Genomic DNA, 20,029 nt, shown 5'->3' with positions numbered 1-20,029 from the left:
TTTTTAAAGAACATAATTTTTATATTAAATTCTAGTCACATAGTTGTTTCTTACTAATAAAACTGTACTTCATTGACTTCGACTAACGTTATTCGTTAATTTAAATCATAACCATATCAAATTATACAAAATTACTGTTAGACAATGATGTCTCAGATTATATAAGGATATTTATAAGTAACTGACATAATGAAATCCTAAATCAACCGGATTAATCTAATCTTCAAGCTAAAATGTTTAAAGTGATCTACATATTCAATGTCCTGACACGTTGCCACTTACTAAATACGAGATTCATGTCACGGAACACGAAATATCGATTTAAAGACATGATGGTAGGTGGGGCAAAGTGGTGACCATCGAGCGATCGTTGGTGGTGGTCAGTATCTGTTACAAGTGGTAGCGAACGCGCGTCGGTGAAGGAGTGCCTTTTCGAAACCAGCAGTCGTAAGTTTTTCTTAACAGTATCTTAAAATGGATCTCCACCTGTATTAAAAAATTATTGTCTTTTCTCTCCTTTTTTAAAAAACAGAGATAGCAATAGTGTTCGTATGCAATGTCACATTTGACATTTACGGTTACGAATTTATGTTTGTTAAACGGTGATGGTTAACGTTCTTGTTGAATTTCTGCGCTCTTTATGCTTGGCGAGTTTATTTATATTTGGCGAATTTGTCATTAGCTATATCTATAGTATCGATTTTGTGAACCAAGAGATAGAGACAATACGTCCTATTTAGTACTATTTAACTGTTAATTTTTTATTACAAACAAAAAAACATTAAAATGTAATTAAACCCTATGTGGATGACATATTGTTTCTAATACATTAGCTTTAAGTTTCAATAAATAATTCACATTAAAAAACTTAAGAAGTCCACAAATGACTTCTATCGCTTTACCGCATGTTTTTGAGTTCTTTTTAATTTTGTCTTGTTTGAATATTGTCTTAAGATTTTGGTTTTAAGTATTGTTTTTATATTTCATTAAAATGAGTAAACGCATCCTCGACATTAATTTTAACAATGTCAAATATTACATATTTCTTTACAAAGACGTACAAAGCTTTGGCTTCAAAAATTAAAAAAATGATAACACATAGGCTTATTCTAGTAAAGTTTAGTCATAATGTTTACATGAGCCATGCTGCGTACGCGCTATTGCGTGTAACAGTTAATAACAAACTATGCACTTTCGCTTGGAACATCTGCTTCTCGTCATGCATAACGTTTACGTAAACCTAAACAGCTATATAACTTAAGTACAAGTTTTACATCCACAATCATACATGTCAGTTACAGCATTAAAACTAAAAAAAATCCAGTTTCAACTTATCCTTTAAGTGTCACTAGATGGCGTTGTAAGCAGAAACAATGAGTGTGACCTTGGTCAGGAATAATAACCTTCGGAGATTATGAAAGAAATGTAACGTAACGTTTAAAATTGAGGGATGATCATCCCAAAGGATTTCGATAATCCAAACTAATACAACATGGCTAATGTATGTTCTGGATCCGCAAATCAACATAATAAATACTATAAGACCGAGCGGTTATGGATTAGTAGTATATGTAAATATTTTAAAATCGTCAAAACTTTGTCAATTTATTTTACGATATAAAAACGTAGTTTCCTTTAAATTTTTATTAATTGATTTTTACTACATAAATTAAATAACAAAGTGGAACAAGGCAAGCGGGAAAGGCTTTTGGTGTCTTTTTGAATTCTAGAACGACAAGTAAACGCAGAGGAAATTTCGAAATCACGTGCGCCAGTAAGAACCTGATTTTGTGAATGTACAAACTCATTATATCAAAACTGTAGAAATCAAAATCTATGTTTGCCTTCATGTCGTTTCTAAGCCACTGGACAGAATATGATGTAACTAGGCAAAATGTTTGGAGGGCGTCAAAAACAAAAAAAATCGTTTCTGGTTAGCTACTGTTAATGGCAATTAAAAACTGGCGCAATCATTGCTGATAGATTTCTCTTACTAAATCTTCACTAAGGGAAACTCACTTAACCCTGGGTGCGGCAGTTCCGACACCATTACAACACATGTCCGGTTCAGCTATTCAAAGATTTCGAATCGATAGTCACATGTTTTACAATTCTCGGACGTTCTCAATCGATTTCGTTGAAATAAAACACTTAGCGTGTATTTAGTTCAATTGAATAGAAAATGTATTAGTGTCACGTCAACAGTAGATATAAAATGCTAGAAAATAACACTTCGAGAGAATTGAATAGCACGAAAGCAACACTGCAGAATACAAATCATCAGGCCCTACTCCGCGCCAGAAATGCGGAAGCGATGATTACGAAAGCGCAAACTCGCGCACTGTATGTAATTTCACTAAGTACCTAGCTCCGGCTGAACCCACGTATCTGCCATAATAATGCCCACTACTCATTTTTATGCAATACATAATTACATTTTGACTATTTTACTAACCAGTCTTCGCGCTTTACTTTTTATGTTTATCATTATAAAAGGTGACCCAATACACCTACGAAGATTTGTCTGTTAGTAAATTCAACTAACGGTCATAATGGTACTAATACCGACAGCAGCGCCACCAAGCGTCTGTAGTCAACGTCATTTTGTGAAGTGATTCGTTTGATATATGCAATTTACCGAACCGGACGATGTTAAAGATTTGATGGTGACATATTTAAATGATTCCACTAGAAGAAATACAAAAGCACCTTTAACGATTTAGTAGTTCGATTATACACCTATATCAATAATAAAATAATATATTCATATTGTTCAAATAGAATTGTCTTCTTCACAATTATTGGGCCAATAAGAAATTAAACAAACAACTCATACGGTGAATAAACACGTGTAGTCGATTTATAAATGGAAATAAAGAAATCTAGTCTTTATTAACATGCTTCGTTTATTTTAGACCGCCAATTCACAAAGCGGTCCTCGTGGTCTTTTCGGTTTACGATATTAAACATAAACGTGATGATTCACGTTGAAGAAGAGATGTAGAAAGGGGATTTATGGAGCCAGTAACATATTAAAAAGGATCTCCAAAAAAGTTTGAGAATCTCTGATCTGGATTCAAATATTCGTATATCAATGAGTGAATGAACTCGACCATACCGCTACTTGTTTTAACCAAATATGTTAAATACCCATTAACATAGATTCTTTATCTTATAAGTGAGCATTTAGCATAACATTAAAACAATTTCCATTTTGTTAGCAGATTTCAATTACATACATTTAGAAACATAATTAATTGTTGCCTCTTGAATAATAGGAATACGTAGTTACCTGTTGTAAAAAAACCAAAGGCGGACTAGTTATTAAGAGCCGGTAAAATTAACTCAGTTGAAAAAAAAAATTACGCCTGCCAATTGAATCGGAAAGAAATTGTTCAAATATATTGCAATACTATTTGATGAAAGAGTGGGAATCCATTTACAGAAATCTTATTAATTTTTATTTTTAATACCTACATTAACAGATTAAACACCACAATAAATACTTAATATATTATTCATGTGTGTGAATTAAATTGTTTGTAGAGAAATTCTTTATCAAACGTGTCAAGTTTTACAATTTGTATGATTTTACATTTCATAGGAATTTATTTATTCATAGAAATTGCTTCATGATTGAGATGAAAATAGCTACAAGCTTCTTAGACGTTTGAAATTGCACGAAATGGTTGCCAATTAGTAAGACTTAACTCGTAGAGGTATCTTTTTAACAAAGCGATTCGAACATAGATTATGCAATTATAGAGGGGAAAATAGAAGGACTTTCCTTAAAGCTATATAAACGTACCGTCAAACATCATTATATTCATAACATCAACACAATTACATTTTAAATAAATGTACATTAAAAATAGGGAATTTGAAATACAGACTCGGAGCCTACCCTAAGTTAGGGGTGACTAGGCCATCGCCAGACGAGTCGCGAATTAAGTAATATTTGATAATATAAAATGCAACATAATCCACTCATAAAATAGTACGAAAATAATATCAAAAATACAGAAAAAAATGAAAAAAACTAGAAAATGATTTTCAAAGCAGACGTGGAAAACGCATGGTTTGGTAAAAAAAAGAAACTTAACTCTACCTTTAACTTTCCTAAAGAAATGTTAATTCCCATTAAAAATAAAAAATGTGCGGCTATTTAAAAAAAGCCGTTACGCACTGCTTAAATTATTTAATAAGAAAAAAAAAACTTTCAGACATTCAGCTAATGTAAGATAACGAGCTACTTTTTCTTTTGACTGTATGTCGCTGGTAATGCAAATAAAACGACGTATTACTCGAGCAATTACTTTAAATATATTAAGAATATTTTAAGAAATGTCAATTCCTAACGCCTATGCTTCCGGCACATAGATCCACTATTAGGAGAGGTTTAGGACATAGAGACAGGCAGCCAGTAAAACCTTTCGATTTCAAGGGAACCCAAAACATATTTACAAGCTTTATGTACCTTATTTTTACATTTACTGTCACAAAATTCACGTTCATCCTTAAAAAGGGATACATACATAGTTATCGCATTACGTGTATAATATAACCGAAAAGATATCATCTCTATAACATCATTATCAACCACATTACCACTAGACTTAATTGTTGATTACACTTTAATGTGGTGTACATTTTCTTTTCCAATCCGGTAATAATAACGAAGTAACGGCTTGTGCCGAGGCTCTTAAGGGAGCCCTCGAGCTTAGTTACTCATAAACGAGGTTTAGGCTAAGCGCCATCTGTGCTCAGCCACCTCAAGCGCGGTGAATCTGTAAATGCCTCTTCAAGACAAATAGTGGCCATTCAGTCACAAAAAAAAAATATTTAATGTTGTACTTTTACTTATTTCCGCGTGAGACACTATTTAATTACACATGTCTCATCAGACAAGCGTTCTAATGTCATACCGGTGTCCGTGATTAATAACTCGTGTTTGACGCTAGTTGAATTTGATACAATTACTCGTAGATTTGGAATTTACATGTTAACATGACGTTATGTAAAACCGTGTTTCGTCCATCAGTGATCGTGCCACATTCATGAATATTCATCAACTTCGGACTCTGATACACTGCATTAGTCAAGGTCTATCAAAATTAAGTTGGGTTCGTTCATACGTTTTGCTTTGATTATTTTTATGTTTATCCGGAAAGCAATTAAACTTGACACGAAACAACTTTTGAATTCTAGATGCATCTTCATTATACATGTACACAAAATACGACAGTTTTTTTTTTATACTTGAGCGCAGCAAATGACTTGTTTTGTTGTCTTATAGTTGTCTGCAATAGTCATATTTATTTTCATATCATCAATATTGATTCTGATATTTTAAAATAGTTCACATAATAATGTTTTTCATAATAAAAACATCAAGCCAACTAACAAAGCAGGCGTTACACAAGAAATATATTTTGTGCTTGAGAAAAACACGTATAAAAGCTCGCTGTTATGACGTAGGTTTATTAACCGTTTGAATGCCTAACCAATATTTCTTTAACGTTACTTTTTTATCTAAATTATTGGTATATTAGTATAGTTTGATAATTAAAATGACCAAAATTAATTGATTATTATTTATTTATTACGTGTATTTGAAATTAATAAGGGCATACTTTTGTGAAGTAGTCAACGTCGTACAAAACTTTTCGTCGCTTGTCATTTATTTGTCTACGGCAGTCAAAAGGTTAATAAAGACTCGAGTAGACTCTAAAGACTCAAAGGTTTTCGATTCCCATAATAAGACGCGATAACGACGCTTTTCTCAGAAATCATATATAATTAGATGTTTTTCACAATTTTATTTTTAATGATTACGTGTTATACCATCTTTGCTTGACTGGCAGGAAAGTATGTTTTTTGGTAAATATGAGAGTATGTTTGTACCAGTGTTTGTATGTATTTCAACTTCATTGTGACTTGTAGCCTAAGCGATTGGCCAATTTTGACAATTGAGAAGTCAAGATTATTAGTATTTCCTACATTACAGAATAGACATTGTAAGAAAGTGGGTTATCGGAAAACAAATAACATTAAAAAGCAGCAAAATTAACACAATCTGTTCTTTAAACTGTAATGATGTGTTACATATTATATAACCAATACGTTCATATGAAATCGAAAGTGCATCAAAGTATAAAACGAGCAAGCGTGCGTATCGCTCTAATTGTTATTGTAAAACGGATATTATGTAAACGATCAAACTTATTTCTGAAAGATAGTTTCGTAAAAGCCTAGAATTATTATGACACATGTATCGATGTACTCTTGACCTTCATTCATCTTAATCGACTTCGTTGGTTTGTTATTGAAATAAAAACTAAGCAAATCATTAATCTATTCCAGCCTGTAATCTATCTCTGTTCAGAATCTCATCTTGTTCAATTTAGTTCTGGAGTTATTTGGTAACAAACATTCTCATTTACATTATTAAGTGAGATTGATAACAATGATCACTACATTAATGTAGGTGAAAGTAGTGGCATTTTTGTATTATTATACAGAACGTAGGAAAGCAAACTAAAATGTCCCCAACATAAAAAATCATAATCAAAAGGAAATTAATAAAAAATATGTAAGCATTCGACTGTTATCGACAGAGACTTCTTATTTTGTTCTTAAACCTCTTATTTAGTAAATTAACCATCGTTAATCAACATCCTTTCGCTTCGATTATTTTTTCATGTACCAAAATGTTTTTAATCGACTGATTTCGGTTGCCCTTTGTTTTCTTCAATCTATCGAAATACCTGTCTTTTGTCTTAAAAAAAAAATAAGAAACGAAAATTTATTTTAAGATCAGAAAACATTTTCAAACATAATTTTGAAGTAGATCTGGCTGGTCAGTTGAGCGAACATTTCGGATTAAAAAATGTTGATCCATACACGATGCCATACTGTTGTTTTTAAGTTAAATTAAAACTCTGATTTTCGTATCTTCCTCATCAAACAAATTAACGTGACGAGAGTACCGTGACACAGTCGTCGCGGGCGAGGTGTCTTGGCTACAACCGGTAAAACTATGAGGCGACTTTCACTTTTATGTTGGTGAGATAACGACTACAATGTCGCGTTTAACTGCCTCGTAGTTACGGCTTTCGTTCATCCCAACTAATAATAGCGCTCGTCGAAATATTAACGTAATTGTTGTAATATGATATATTTGGATGAAAAACTGATGCTGTCGCCATCATGGTTTTGTTAATTTTTCCAGATGAATAACTGTGAAGACACAGAAAGTTGGAAAATGAGTTAATTCAATATGCTGCGTTTTATATCGAAATATTTTCTAGAAATCCTAATTCTAATTAAGATAGTTGTTGTTTATGTTAAACGAAATTCTTACCTTCCCTTGTTTGCTATTTATTGTAAATACGTTTGAAAAGATTGATTTGTAGGCACAATGCACTATTTCCATTTCCATTTAACATAAGCTTGTGTTGTGTATAAAGTCTGCACCGTGCATTATTATCCCTTCCGGCTCGAGTAGAAAACAAGACGTTATCTCTAGTTTTTTCCACACATACAATATAAATGTATATTAAATCACTTCCTTATTTCATATTGTAAGACTTTCTCTGTCATTATTCAATATACTTGATGTCGGAATATAATTTTATTTAGCTACGGAATCACCATTGCGATTAGTGTCGATAAAATTGTGGTTGCATTAAAACTTTTTATTATATCATACAAGTTTCACTGCTATCGTATATTGGACAGAACCGTGATCAAGTTCTCAATCAGTTCCTGTTTCTATCATTTAATTCTTCTTAAAAAATATCGATAGTTACTTCTTTATGAAAATTTTCCGTAACAAAATAACATTTTCAACTTAGAACTAATTGACCATTAACATGACTAACATTGTTAGAAAAACAGGAATCAATAAATAATAAGTAAAAGATAGAAATGTATAGAGAAAATCTAAATTATGAGAAAACAAGGAAATATTAAAGCTTTACTAGAATAAGATGGTTTACTGGAAATTGTAAAGTTGTATAATACAGCAAATAGCAGAAAACATAGAACAAAGGAAAGGACGGCGGAACATAAGTTGTAGTGAACGGAGGTAATTCCACGGAAACGTATCAGAAAACAATTTTCTCATTGCAAATAATCTCTTCGGATACAAAGAGGAGGGCCGAGGCAAGTATGGGTGGATTGCGTGAAAGACAATTTGACGATAGAGACATGATATATGGAAGAGCAGTATATACTGTGTGTATAAAAAAATGACGAATTTCTTTGATTGCTTTATTCTGTCTATGAAAATCCTGGAAATCTGGTCATCATAATCGCTCACCTAAGTTAAAAACATAAGTTTTTTTTAGAAAAAAGTAATAAATTACACGTTTTAAATTGCTTCGTTATTTGCAGTTAGTAAAAGTCGAATTTCGGAGAAAATTACTACGTCAAAGGAGTAGTTTTTTAAAATAAAATCCCCGCTTTGCGAGCTAACATCCTCATGTTACCTAGCGAAATATGAAAATAGAATAATATTGCACTGTTCAATTTGAGAACAAAGTTAACGTCGTATTTCAAGTAGTCTTATTTATTTGTATTATCTGAATATCTTAGCTTGTAATGTGCATCGGTACATATGTACTATGATGTATTCGAGTAGTGTTTGGAAAATGTTTTACTTTCGACTAGGGAACTTAATTTCAAATACTGTACGTCCTTTCACGTATGATACAAAACGTATCATTTGTACGAACCTCTCAAAATTTTTCCATCTATCAAGTAAACAGCTAGGCTTATAGCATTAAATCTAAGAAGTAGCATACTCTGCGTTTTCTATTCTTACGCTCTCTACCCGCTACGCATCAATTTTACGGAAATAGATTTGAAAACGAGCAATCGGCCACATGTATTCTCTAAATATCAAAACATCTTCTGCTTCCGCGCTACTTCGCTTTCCCATCCTTATAAATTAATTGTTACCATTAAATTGTTTTCAGATAATGAGAGTGTTCTTGCTGTGCCTCTTGTTAGAGATTGTTTGGAGTCGGGAGAGCGACTGGCAACCCATTGTACCTGAACCCTCCCAAACCTACACAAGCTATGCTAATCTCGCTGATAGATCTTTAGAAGCTGGGTAAGTATGAACTTATTACAGATTAACTGAACATTTTAATACCAAAATAGAACCTCGTCAAAATTCTACATAATTAATTAACTATTATATGTTTTAAGCATGCATAAAGTTACATTGAATCTGAGAAACGTTTTTATTTCGAAGATTTTTTTACACTGATACTAAAATGTATGGCACCCTCAAAACAACCTACCAAATACTACCCATGATAGGGGCGGGGCTGTCGATACATATGTCGTCCGCCATCCCGGGACAGCGAAAAATGGATTTACATAAACATTGAATTTAAACAGTTGCATTTTCTTCAAGTTCTTGATCGTAAATCTGACGATTTAACATAACTTACCTACCTTCAAATTTTATGAGCTATTTTAAATTTATTGAAATATCACAAAAACTTTTAAAACAGATGAACGGAGAAAAGAAATCCGCTTAAGCTAAGAGCCAACATTATTTTAATTAGTAGACTAATCAAAGAGGATAAAGAAGCAAGGGGAAAAATACTAAAAATCTGTTGTTTACATTTTTATCCGTACCTTCAGCCTTCATTAGCACTGGTAACTTAAAACGCTCAAGCTTTTTTAATGCTCTCGATTATACGAACGCTTTAAAATCGCTCTTGTTACGTTCGCATATCGTTCAAAATGGGTCACTGTGCAATAAAATATTCCTTTATTAAACAAACATTTAGTTGTCATAACAATTAAATTAATTAATAACGAATAATTGTTGTTGTAAAAACAATTATTCGTTATTCAACTGTTTTCATTATAGAACTGAATGGACTATCAAAATGTATTTGTAAATCAATCGCCGTAGTCGTCAGCAACAGAAACTGATACCTCAAAGGCCTGTACAGAGTGGTCCTTTATATAGGCTCACTATATGTAAATGTCATTAATATCGACAGTTCTGGATAAGACGCATGCAATCGTATCGATTTCAAAGCCTACCCTCGATGTATTAATCAAGCTAGACTATCTGATCCCCGAAGCTATAGTCGTTAAGGGTTTGTTTGCCATTAAACCTAGATCCAGTCTAATATGAACGTTTACAAACGCGCGCTTTTGCAAACGTGAACGCCCCAAAGAAAAATAAATACAAACTGCTTTCAGTCAGTGAAATGTGTAATTACAATTTCTCATTTCCTCTGAATTTAAACATATAAATATTTTTCGAATTCTGGTAAGCTTAACAAAGATTAAGCTTCAAGCTTAATAAAGCCAAAACGATGTCCAATTTTATATTACCGTAAAACATTGATTTTTTTTCTTATGTTCGTTACAGCATTGATAAAATTTTTTAGACACTGACAATTCACGACCGGCGATTCGAGAAATAATTCAATTTACATGCATCGCAGTCTCTGTCATTGTGTTATCGATATTACTCACATCACCCTAAAATTAATTAACGCGCTGTGATTCACGATAGGGTTGAAACATGTTTTCACTCTGCCTGATGCGGTTGTATTGTTGCATATTTGCGCATCTATTGTGTATTGTGTGCAAACATATTGCCGTCCGTCCCTAAATCAATAGACAAATTTTGATGAAACTTTTGGTAGGGTGTTCTGACGCTAGGTTTGTTGGCCAAAAAAATAAATAAAAACACTATGAATCTTTTTATTTGCACTATTAAATTGTTTAGTTTTATTTAAACTCTTAAAATTTACAAGTTATTAATATGGAATTAATATCAAATATCACACTGAATGAGCACAATATTATTAACAAAAACTTAAATAGGGAACAGAAAGAGTTCTTTTTCCACGTGAACTGAGAATAAGTCACTGTTAAATTCGACGGAAGTATTAATATTAAGAAGTCCTATATCCAGTGAAACGCAGGCTGATGGAAATTGTACAATAAGGCAACGTTAAAGATTTGAACTAAATAATATATTTTCATTGTTTCAGACCACAACTTAAGATATTAAATAGAAGACCAATACATGCATCGCACACAACAAATAAGCTAACCAGTTTCTACAATGTCGCATCAGCGCCCTCTACAGATACGTGCAGTGTTTATAAAGTATCGATGAATCAAGAACTGCTTTATCAATATTTGGAATATGATAAACTATTACCCGATCTAAAAGAATTCACTCTCTGCATGTGGACTAAATTTCATAATCATTCTCAAGATCATCCACTATTTTCTTATGCAGGTAAGTTGTATAAATATTACTTGTATTTTGCGTATTTTAAAACGAAATACAGTTGTTTTTTTATGTTTGTTAAGTTAGCGCTTGACCACGATACCACCTGAAGAAAGTAATAATGCAGTCGAAAGTTTAATTAAAAATAAATGTGTGTAAAATAAAGTTCATTTTTCTATACTATGCATTTGAAAACACAGATACTAAAATAACTCTTAATAAATATTTCTATACGTATTTCTTAAAATTAAACTATATCATCAAAAGATATAAAAAAATGTTAACTGTATTAAATCACTGGAAAACGATAAACAAATACGTTCATCGCTAGTTCCAAATTGAATCCACAGAACTGAAAGCCAACGTTTTTGCAGCGGAATTCGATTAAAATATATCGGTACTAAATAAAACCACAGCTAGGCTTTGCCAGACCGACGCAAGGTCACATATCGTCCTATTTTAAGCGCAGCACTAAAATTCGACGAACATCAAATGGATTTCATCCAGGATGTTTGCACAGTTTGAGTGCCTGTGAAGCGAGCTTCACTGTCCGTTAAAATGACTATTTTTTCTTGTTTTTTTTTGGATTTACGGACAACTCTGGGCGTGTTTTTAGTGATGTCGAATTTAAAAATATAAATTGGAGCAAAAAATTTAGAATTCGGTTTTATCTGAGATAGCCTATTCATCGTATTGCACCGTTTATAAAACATAATTGATCTAAGTTCACCGTAGTAAATAAAATATGAAACGGATTTGGCTTCTTTTTATGTATTTTTGAAATACATTTACTAATATCATAAATGCGAAAGTTTAAATGGATGAATTGATAGATTTTTGATACAACGTGTTTCTAGAACAGTTTAACGGAACAATCCGGAAGGACATAATGTAGGCTAACCAACGACATCTAGTATATTAAAATACTGTAGGCTGTCAGTAGAAAAGTTTATGATAGATTTTAAAAATTCATTTGAACATTTTGATCACATAAAAACGACAACGAGGACCATAATATAGGACGCAGCTTTTTATTATGTTATAAAAAAAAAGGGCAACCGTACACTACAAATTGCTTATTATCCGGTCGTTTTCGAAACTCATTGTTACTTAATTTTTCCTTGTGTTAATCCGAGAACAATATTCATCACAGGTTTAATTGATTTTACTTCAAAATTATAGCAATAATGGAGATAGAATAATTATATCTGCTTCTAAATTACGGGCGCGGTGGCGGATTCAAGTTCTAATTGGCAAACACTAGTATATGTTGGACATGCAGACAGAGTTAGATAGTTTCCGGTGGAGGTATCTTATTCAACATACTCTGTGCTAATTGGCGGCGTAGAATTATTAATACCTATTACGTTGTAGATTCCTTGTTGTCAATAGTCCCATTTTGTTACATTTTCTTGAAAGACTGCTAAAGATAATTCGTGTAATGAGGAAAGAAAAGTATTTTTTACAATTATATGTAATTTTTTTTTACCATTATCAAAGTTATGTATCAAAATTGCGTGCCACTTCACCATATTTATATCTTGCAGATAGATCGAATATACTTGTGTCGCAATTTAAGTTCCAAGAGCTTGAAGGTATTATATTATACATACAAATGTAATGAATTACGTCATTTATTAAAAGGTCTAAACGGACGTTTTAGAACGGAACTGATTTGGTACCATAGAGTTAAGACGGTGGTTACGCAAGTTAAATGCCGTCACTTACAACTAGTTTTGTAACGTGTGCGTGTCTATAAGTAGGCTTAGTAAACGACCCATGCGATTGTTTTCAGTTCATATTACGCGTAATACAATGAACATTACGGTATCATTATCATGGGCGTCGCCAGAGACTGTTAGGGAGAGGAGTGCAGCCCCCTCTTGGGAATTGAAAAATGTAAAATTTATATAAAACCTATTTTCAAAAAGACCATAGTAATAGTAGCTATTTCATTTAATAAATTATTTTCGGCACATTTACTTATTTAGAAACTTTCTATTATTTTTTTTAGCATACCTAGCATACGGCTTTTATACATGAACTTTAGGACTTTAGTTTCTTCAAAGTTCTATGGCTTTCTATCACTATCATTTACCTTAATAAACTGGATGGATATAAACTGGACTTGTTTTAATGCTGTTCATTGATACTCAAAGAGCTATTCTATTCGTATTTACAACTGATTCCCCTTTCGTAGTATTATCGTTCTTGAGTTCTACGAAGCTTTGAAACTTAATCTTATTACGGCAGTAATAGTGTACTCGACATCGAGGAGCTCTAAGTTTACTAATCTTAACATAATATTTATATTACTTTCACTTAGATTTATAATAACCTTTACTAAGATGTTTTTATTAGCAGCTCTTTAAAATCTATACTAATATAATAAAGCGAAAACACACACTTCTTTGTTGCCTAAGTTGTCAGCAATCACAGCATGTTTTCGAATAACGCTTTTTTTAATAAAAATCCCTACATACTGCCGTTATACTTAGGGGTAAATATTTTGGATAAAAGCCCTAATGTGGGAAAAGGACCATAATTTATTGCCAACATCAAGGAATGTTTGACATCATGTCATGTCATTTTGACATATGCAATTGATAATTTGACAAATGTAAACAATCAAATGAAATTTTTATAATTTTATGCGGATGAAGTCGCACGGAAACAGCTAGTTGTATAAGATAAAAAATATTTGTGCTCCAATATTACTCTCCTAAAAAATTTTATTTTTATTGACTAGTACACATCTTTGAAATGAATAAATATTTCATGACTAAAAAATCCATTCGATCCGAAATAAAACCAATCCAAAATATTGCTACCGGGAATACAAACTGTAAAAAAGCACAACTTCAATTACTTGTTTTACAGCATAAAGGAAATAATTTAAAAGAATTTTCTTTAATAAAATTGGTTTCCAAAGGAAATCCTCCAGCTAAAGCGAGCTCTTGATTGCTAGATTCTTAAATCACTACAAAGTAAAATGAAGCGAGCTAACTGGCTTTGTAAAACGGTCTTGAAATAGAAATTATGCATTCGGATTAACCTTTGATTTTCTTTCTTTCACCCACCTGCAATATTTTTAATTTATTACGATAAAATTAATTATGACTTTAAAATATTTGTTAAGTATGTTAATATTTATTTAACACAATGCCCAATAAAGGATAGAGATTTTTTATATCAATAATCGGTAAACGAGCAAAAGGTCACCTGAAATGGCGAAGCGACCGATGCCCATAGACAAGGGCATCGGTCGTCGGATGTCTATCCAATATGCAAGCGTTGTCTATATTCAATCAACGGAGGAGAGGCCGCACTGATAATAGGACATTTCCCGTACATGTGTTCCCTCCCCTATTAAATCCACGTTCCTTTCATACAGTTTCCTTTACAACAGTAACCATTTAAATAATTAATTATTATTTTCAGTTGGCGATAATCCAAAGGAGATATCTTCTTGGATTTCAAATACGCAAGAAGCAAGTTACTACAGCATGGCTGTACATGGACAAACCTTCTTTCGACTTAACTACCCTCTCAAATTGAACATGTGAGTTATTACTTTCTATTTTTTCTCTTCCAAACAAATTTTATAATAGAAAGTTCTCAATTCGTCTGATTTTTTTGAATCATAATTTATACTTCATAACATGTATTATGAAAATATAAATAAAACGATTGCATAACAACTGTTGACTTTGTTCTGAATCCATAGTTACATTAAACGTTTAGGAACGGAGTTTCAAACTTTTCTGCAGCAAACCTAAACAATTTCAAATTTAAAATAATATCGTTGAAAACAACTTCGTTTGATTACGATGTATAGGGCCTTTGTGGCCTTTACCGTTCCAATTAACTCACGTAAAGTTTTCAAATGCAATCTAAATGGTTTAATTAGCTGTAGTTTATGTAAAATAAAACTCAGTCACAGGTTAATTCAATCACAAGTTCCTCAAATGTTAATTTAGAATAAAAACCAGTTTACGCCGGCAAAGGCAGTTGACAAAATTAAGGTTCATGTGACGTGGAGTCGGGAGGTTTAAACAATTTTGTGTAAAAATGTGATATTTAATAATTAATAGTGGATGTTGATTGTACAAAACATTTTTGTAAGTAATATGTGTTGCCGTTGACTATGGCTTAGTAACCCTGTATTAGGAAAGGCTTCGAGTCCCTCGGTGGGGACGTATAGTGAGCTGGTGATGATAAAGTAATTTGTGTAGTATGATACTAAGTAATGAAACTCTTTAACAAATATTACATTAATTTACTTTAACCTATTATAATAATCCCTCCAAAATAGATATCAAATTTGCACGTTCATAGCAAGCTTTGTCTCTGTGCCGCTTATCTACTTGTATAGCAATATTGCGTTAAGCTTTACGGAAATTGATTTGCGCCTGTACGATATTGATGAAACTTACATGAATACCTCCTGATACATATATCGTTGCATGCAATCTTGAAACTAAATTAAATCGATGACTACCACGTAAGGGTATTTCACATCACAATAATGTCATATGCGCATTTTAATTACTTGTATCTGTGTAAATTTTGGATTGAAAAAAAACTACTTATGAACCTTATACTCTTATTTTTAAAATTATGTGCAAGCCTTGAGGCAAGACATCCATCAATATTATTATAGTACCATTATAAGTGTTACGTAAAGCATGTTTCAATTCCTAGCCTGTCTATTTACAAACATTTTGATACGTGCGATTTCTCTTATGCAATGATCAACCTACTTACTTTATAAATAAAATAGAAATTTAACCATGAATGGTTTCTTTCAATATTTACCAACCATGTTAAAGGAGGTCAGTTGAAAAGTAAGACATCGATCAAGTCTTTTAGTCTTATAATATAATGTTAGAAGAAATAATGAAAAAAATAAAAAATTGTATTACAAACGTTGTTTATTACAAACGTACATAATTCCGTATAGTCGAAAAATTTATTAAAAATCCCTAAGTAACTCTACCCTTCAAAAAATATAAAACGCCTTATTTGTGGAAATTTTAGTTTTGCATGTTTCTTATTAGTTAAATATTTTTGCAGATGGTACCACGCATGCCAGTCTTGGAACGGTAAGACGGGTGAATGGCAGGTGTGGGTAAACGCCGAAAGAGTAGGCAGAGGGTTCCATAACCGAGTAAGTAACTATTGTCTTTAATGTCATTTAACATTTCATGAACAAGTTGAAACAATTCCGATATAGAATTAAAAAAATATGTGTAACTGGTACAAATATACTAAAGCGAATTTCAAGAACTTCTTTAGTCCTTTCCTAATATAAGGTTATTAAAATGTATAATTTACCCTTTTTTCCAATTATCCCCTTTTAGACACCGCGGCCGCGGTTTCTCAAAGGAGAAAAATATCGCTTCACAACAGTATCGTATTGTATTCTACCTTGATATCATTAAATATGAATATTGTTAATTATGTTTTAGCTTGTGGGCCATGTCATAAAAGGTGGCGGTGTAGCAATATCTGGGCAAGAGCAATCACTATTATATAAAAAGGACGGATTAGATCCCGTTATACGTAAGCAAATTTCAAATAACTATAAATGTAATTATAATACATCATTTTAATATGCCACTATTATTTCAGAACAATCTGGTTTAATGGGTGAAATCACGATGCTCCAACTGTACCACGTAGCATTAACAGCTGGAAAGGCGCACAAGGACCATAAACATCACCACGTCCATCACTTTAAACACGACGGTAGTCCGTTAGACCCACCAATGGAAACAGCCACCGAACCTCCCCCACCGCAACCCACTCACATAGGCAATGGAAACTTCCTAATCGGTGGTCAACTCCAGAGACCTTCTAATCTAAACCTAGCTGGAGCTCAACAACAAATGATACCCGTTCAACTGCCGAATGGTTTGCAAATACATCAGCAATATGTTAACGGTCAACTAGGCAATCGTGTTGTATCCGAGCAACTGTTAACTGGAGTACAAACACCGAATGGTTTAATAGGTGCCGCTTCCCAAATACCTTTAGTGGGTCTATCAATCTCGCCACTTTCGCAGAGCTCGAGCTATTCCCCTAGACAGGCACAAAGCTCAGCTTCAACGAAAACTTCAACTGTATTATTATCCAGTTCTTTACTAAATCCCGCTAACGTGCAGTACGTCGATGGACCTTCTCCACATAAAATATTCAGAAGAGATTCATTAAAAAGAGACAAGAGGGACAATCCAGAAAAAGCATTGATTGAAGAAAATACTTCAGGTAAGAATGAATTTGTATAATAATTTTCAAATACAATTCTCAGTAAAAATTGTAGCACCATCGAGGCATTAATAAGAAGTGGGCTCTAAATACATGAAACGTACTTGAAGAGCATACGTGATAGCTCTTTGTTCTGTCTGAGTGGATAGAAGAAAACATTTTGGTATAACGTTTATTTGATTTGAATTTTATGAAACGTTAACTTTTGCCTGAAACTCCGTCCATGTAAAATTAAAAAAAACAAAAGTGGGTAGACTATGGGTTCTTCCAGATAATCCACTACACTTCCAAATTTCATTGAGATCGGATTAGCCCTTTAGGCGGCTAAACATCCATCCATCCATCTAAACTTTTGCATTTATAACACTAGTAAAACATATTTTTTCTTAGGTAGGAAAGATAAGCGGGGTTTAGTATCGTTGTCCGATGGATCGATAGTAGATGAAGCGCTCCTAACTCCGAGTATTGTGGACGACAGTGAGGATGCTGTCTTCGAAAAATCCCTTCTACAAGGTCTTGCTGGAGTCGTCGGAAATGTACCCATACAGAATTTACAAAAACAAAATGTAAGCTGCTTGCAATTTAAACTTAAGTACGACTTACGAAACAAGTGAAAGCATTGCTTAAATCAAATTTATCGAATCCAAAAGCTTAAGTAATAGGCAATTGCTTTGAACATGTTGAAGGAATTGCTGAAGACAGCGATAAGGAAAACTTATGCAACCTAATGGTTCACATTTTGATGTAAAACGATGTTAAAACGAAATGGGAATTCAACAGCAATTTTAAAATATTTTTTTTTAATGTATTTCTGTCTTTCTGGATATTTTTTTAAGGAATCCAAGATTATGCGAAGAAAGTTTTTATTTAAAATTCGGGTCCTTTAACTTTAGGCCTACTGTTTCATCTGGTTAATTTGTAAAATATTGTTAATTTTTAGAGCGATGAGCGTGAACCGGCCGAGGCTGAAGTAACAGCCGTAATGCAAGTTTGCAGCGGCTGTGCGCAGGAGCCTTTCAAGAAGGCGCTAGTACTCTCGTGGAGGTCAACACCAAAGAAACTCTACAGTGGTGCACATTATTACAAAGGATTACCAATCTGTCGCGCTTTTTGATACACTTATGGATATTGACATATTATAATTTATAACCGTGGGTTCCCACACCCATTACACCTGCATAAAGATATTTTCTTATATCTGTTTGAAAAGAAACAGAGGTTTCTTTGCATGTTGCGGCAATGGCAACTCACGGTTACTTGCATTCACATATACATAATTCTTTGAAGTTATAATTGTTTATCCAGGGCAAATTCTTCGCAGTCCATTATTTGTTTGTCTGCATTTTTCGCTGAGAGATTAGATATCTGATATATTTTAGATAGTACTTGAATTGCCCATAATTCGGATTGTAAACAAAAATAACCCTGACTCTTTTGTTTTTTTAATGTAAAATTGACATCGTTAAAGAGGCTAATAATACTGCAAAGCTTTTTATACTTTGCTTGGATTGTTAGAGCCGATTTTATTTTATTTATTAGTAGTTTTAAGTATTTACATTGTTTATTCTTACTGTATGATTTAAAAATAATTTTAAGATTTTTACTGTCTTTAATATAAACCGTCGATATTTAGAAAACTATAAATCACAATTCAATTTATTTGATTTACTAATATCTTATTATCAAATAATATAAAACTTTGAAATACAATACAATTATTTTATAGACAATGCGTGTTAACAAGTGACTTGCTAATTATACGGAATTAAATAAATGTATTTAATTTATAAATCTTTATTCATTTTAAAAGTGATGTATTTGATTTCTCTTAAGTGGAGTTATGTGGAGGACGAAAACCTGTTACGCAGACCCTACGGGAGTAGGATATGGAAGATTATGATGATAATGTTTATGATTTCTTTTGTATAACTGTATGAAACAAATATCATGTATATGCCGCAATGTTTATTTTTCAGTGTAAACAAAGTTATTTAAATAACAAAACATTTCAGGCACAAATATTTTTTTATAACAAATATACGGATTTCAGGAAGGGCACTTTTCCGGAAATTTTCATAAGATGTTTTTTTTTAATTATCGAAAGTGTGTTATTTAAAAATTAATATAAAATTTTCCAACATTTTACTTTAGTTAAAAACATAGTAATGTAGTTACGCTTATTTTAGATAAGGCATTAAAAAAGTTGGAAGATAGGGACGGGAAGTGGAGGTTGATTGGCCAGTAGAGTAGACGCTTAGATAGGGGAAATTTTATCTTCCTATGCGATCTCTCGCCTAGAGATTAACGGTAGGCAACGCAACTTCAAAGTAAAATGCATTGGCAAAATCACTTCGGTATTTTGACGAATTCAAGTGGTCGTTAGACGTCATTTACTATAAAAATGGTCGAATAATTACATTCCAAGATGCAAGCCGCCCGCGTAATGATTCCATAATAATCTATGCACACTTTATAGGA

At 32.6% G+C, this 20,029-nt stretch overlaps 2 protein-coding genes across 14 annotated transcripts in view; one reads left to right on the top strand and one right to left on the bottom strand.

Moving 5' to 3' along the window:
* LOC106110089 (coiled-coil domain-containing protein AGAP005037) overlaps positions 1 to 20,029 on the bottom strand; it is an 88,798-nt gene that overhangs the window by 25,324 nt on the left and 43,445 nt on the right. The window lies entirely within an intron of this gene.
* Positions 343 to 19,338, top strand: LOC106110090. Its single transcript, XM_013291802.1, has 9 exons — positions 343 to 447; positions 8,982 to 9,118; positions 11,037 to 11,290; positions 14,723 to 14,843; positions 16,358 to 16,451; positions 16,753 to 16,846; positions 16,916 to 17,551; positions 17,942 to 18,117; positions 18,492 to 19,338. Exons 2-9 carry the CDS (start codon positions 8,985 to 8,987, stop codon positions 18,663 to 18,665), a joined length of 1,683 nt encoding a protein of 560 aa, XP_013147256.1. The 5' UTR covers positions 343 to 447; positions 8,982 to 8,984; the 3' UTR covers positions 18,666 to 19,338.

This window comes from Papilio polytes, unplaced genomic scaffold, assembly GCF_000836215.1.
Source record: "Papilio polytes unplaced genomic scaffold, Ppol_1.0 DF820889.1, whole genome shotgun sequence".
NCBI classification, from domain to species: Eukaryota; Metazoa; Arthropoda; class Insecta; order Lepidoptera; family Papilionidae; genus Papilio; species Papilio polytes.
The sequence above is the reverse complement of the archived record's forward strand: the minus strand, read 5'-3'. Positions and strand labels throughout refer to the sequence as shown.

What these genes read in the sequence shown, in the direction of transcription:
- LOC106110090 (XM_013291802.1), top strand. Translation starts at nt 8,985, where the DNA reads ATGAGAGTGTTCTTGCTGTGCCTCTTGTTAGAGATTGTTTGGAGTCGG. An exon ending in CGGATTAGATCCCGTTATAC is followed by an intron (nt 16,847 to 16,915) that starts GTAAGCAAATTT and finishes CTATTATTTCAG; the next exon opens with AACAATCTGGTTTAATGGGT. An exon ending in GATTGAAGAAAATACTTCAG is followed by an intron (nt 17,552 to 17,941) that starts GTAAGAATGAAT and finishes ATTTTTTCTTAG; the next exon opens with GTAGGAAAGATAAGCGGGGT.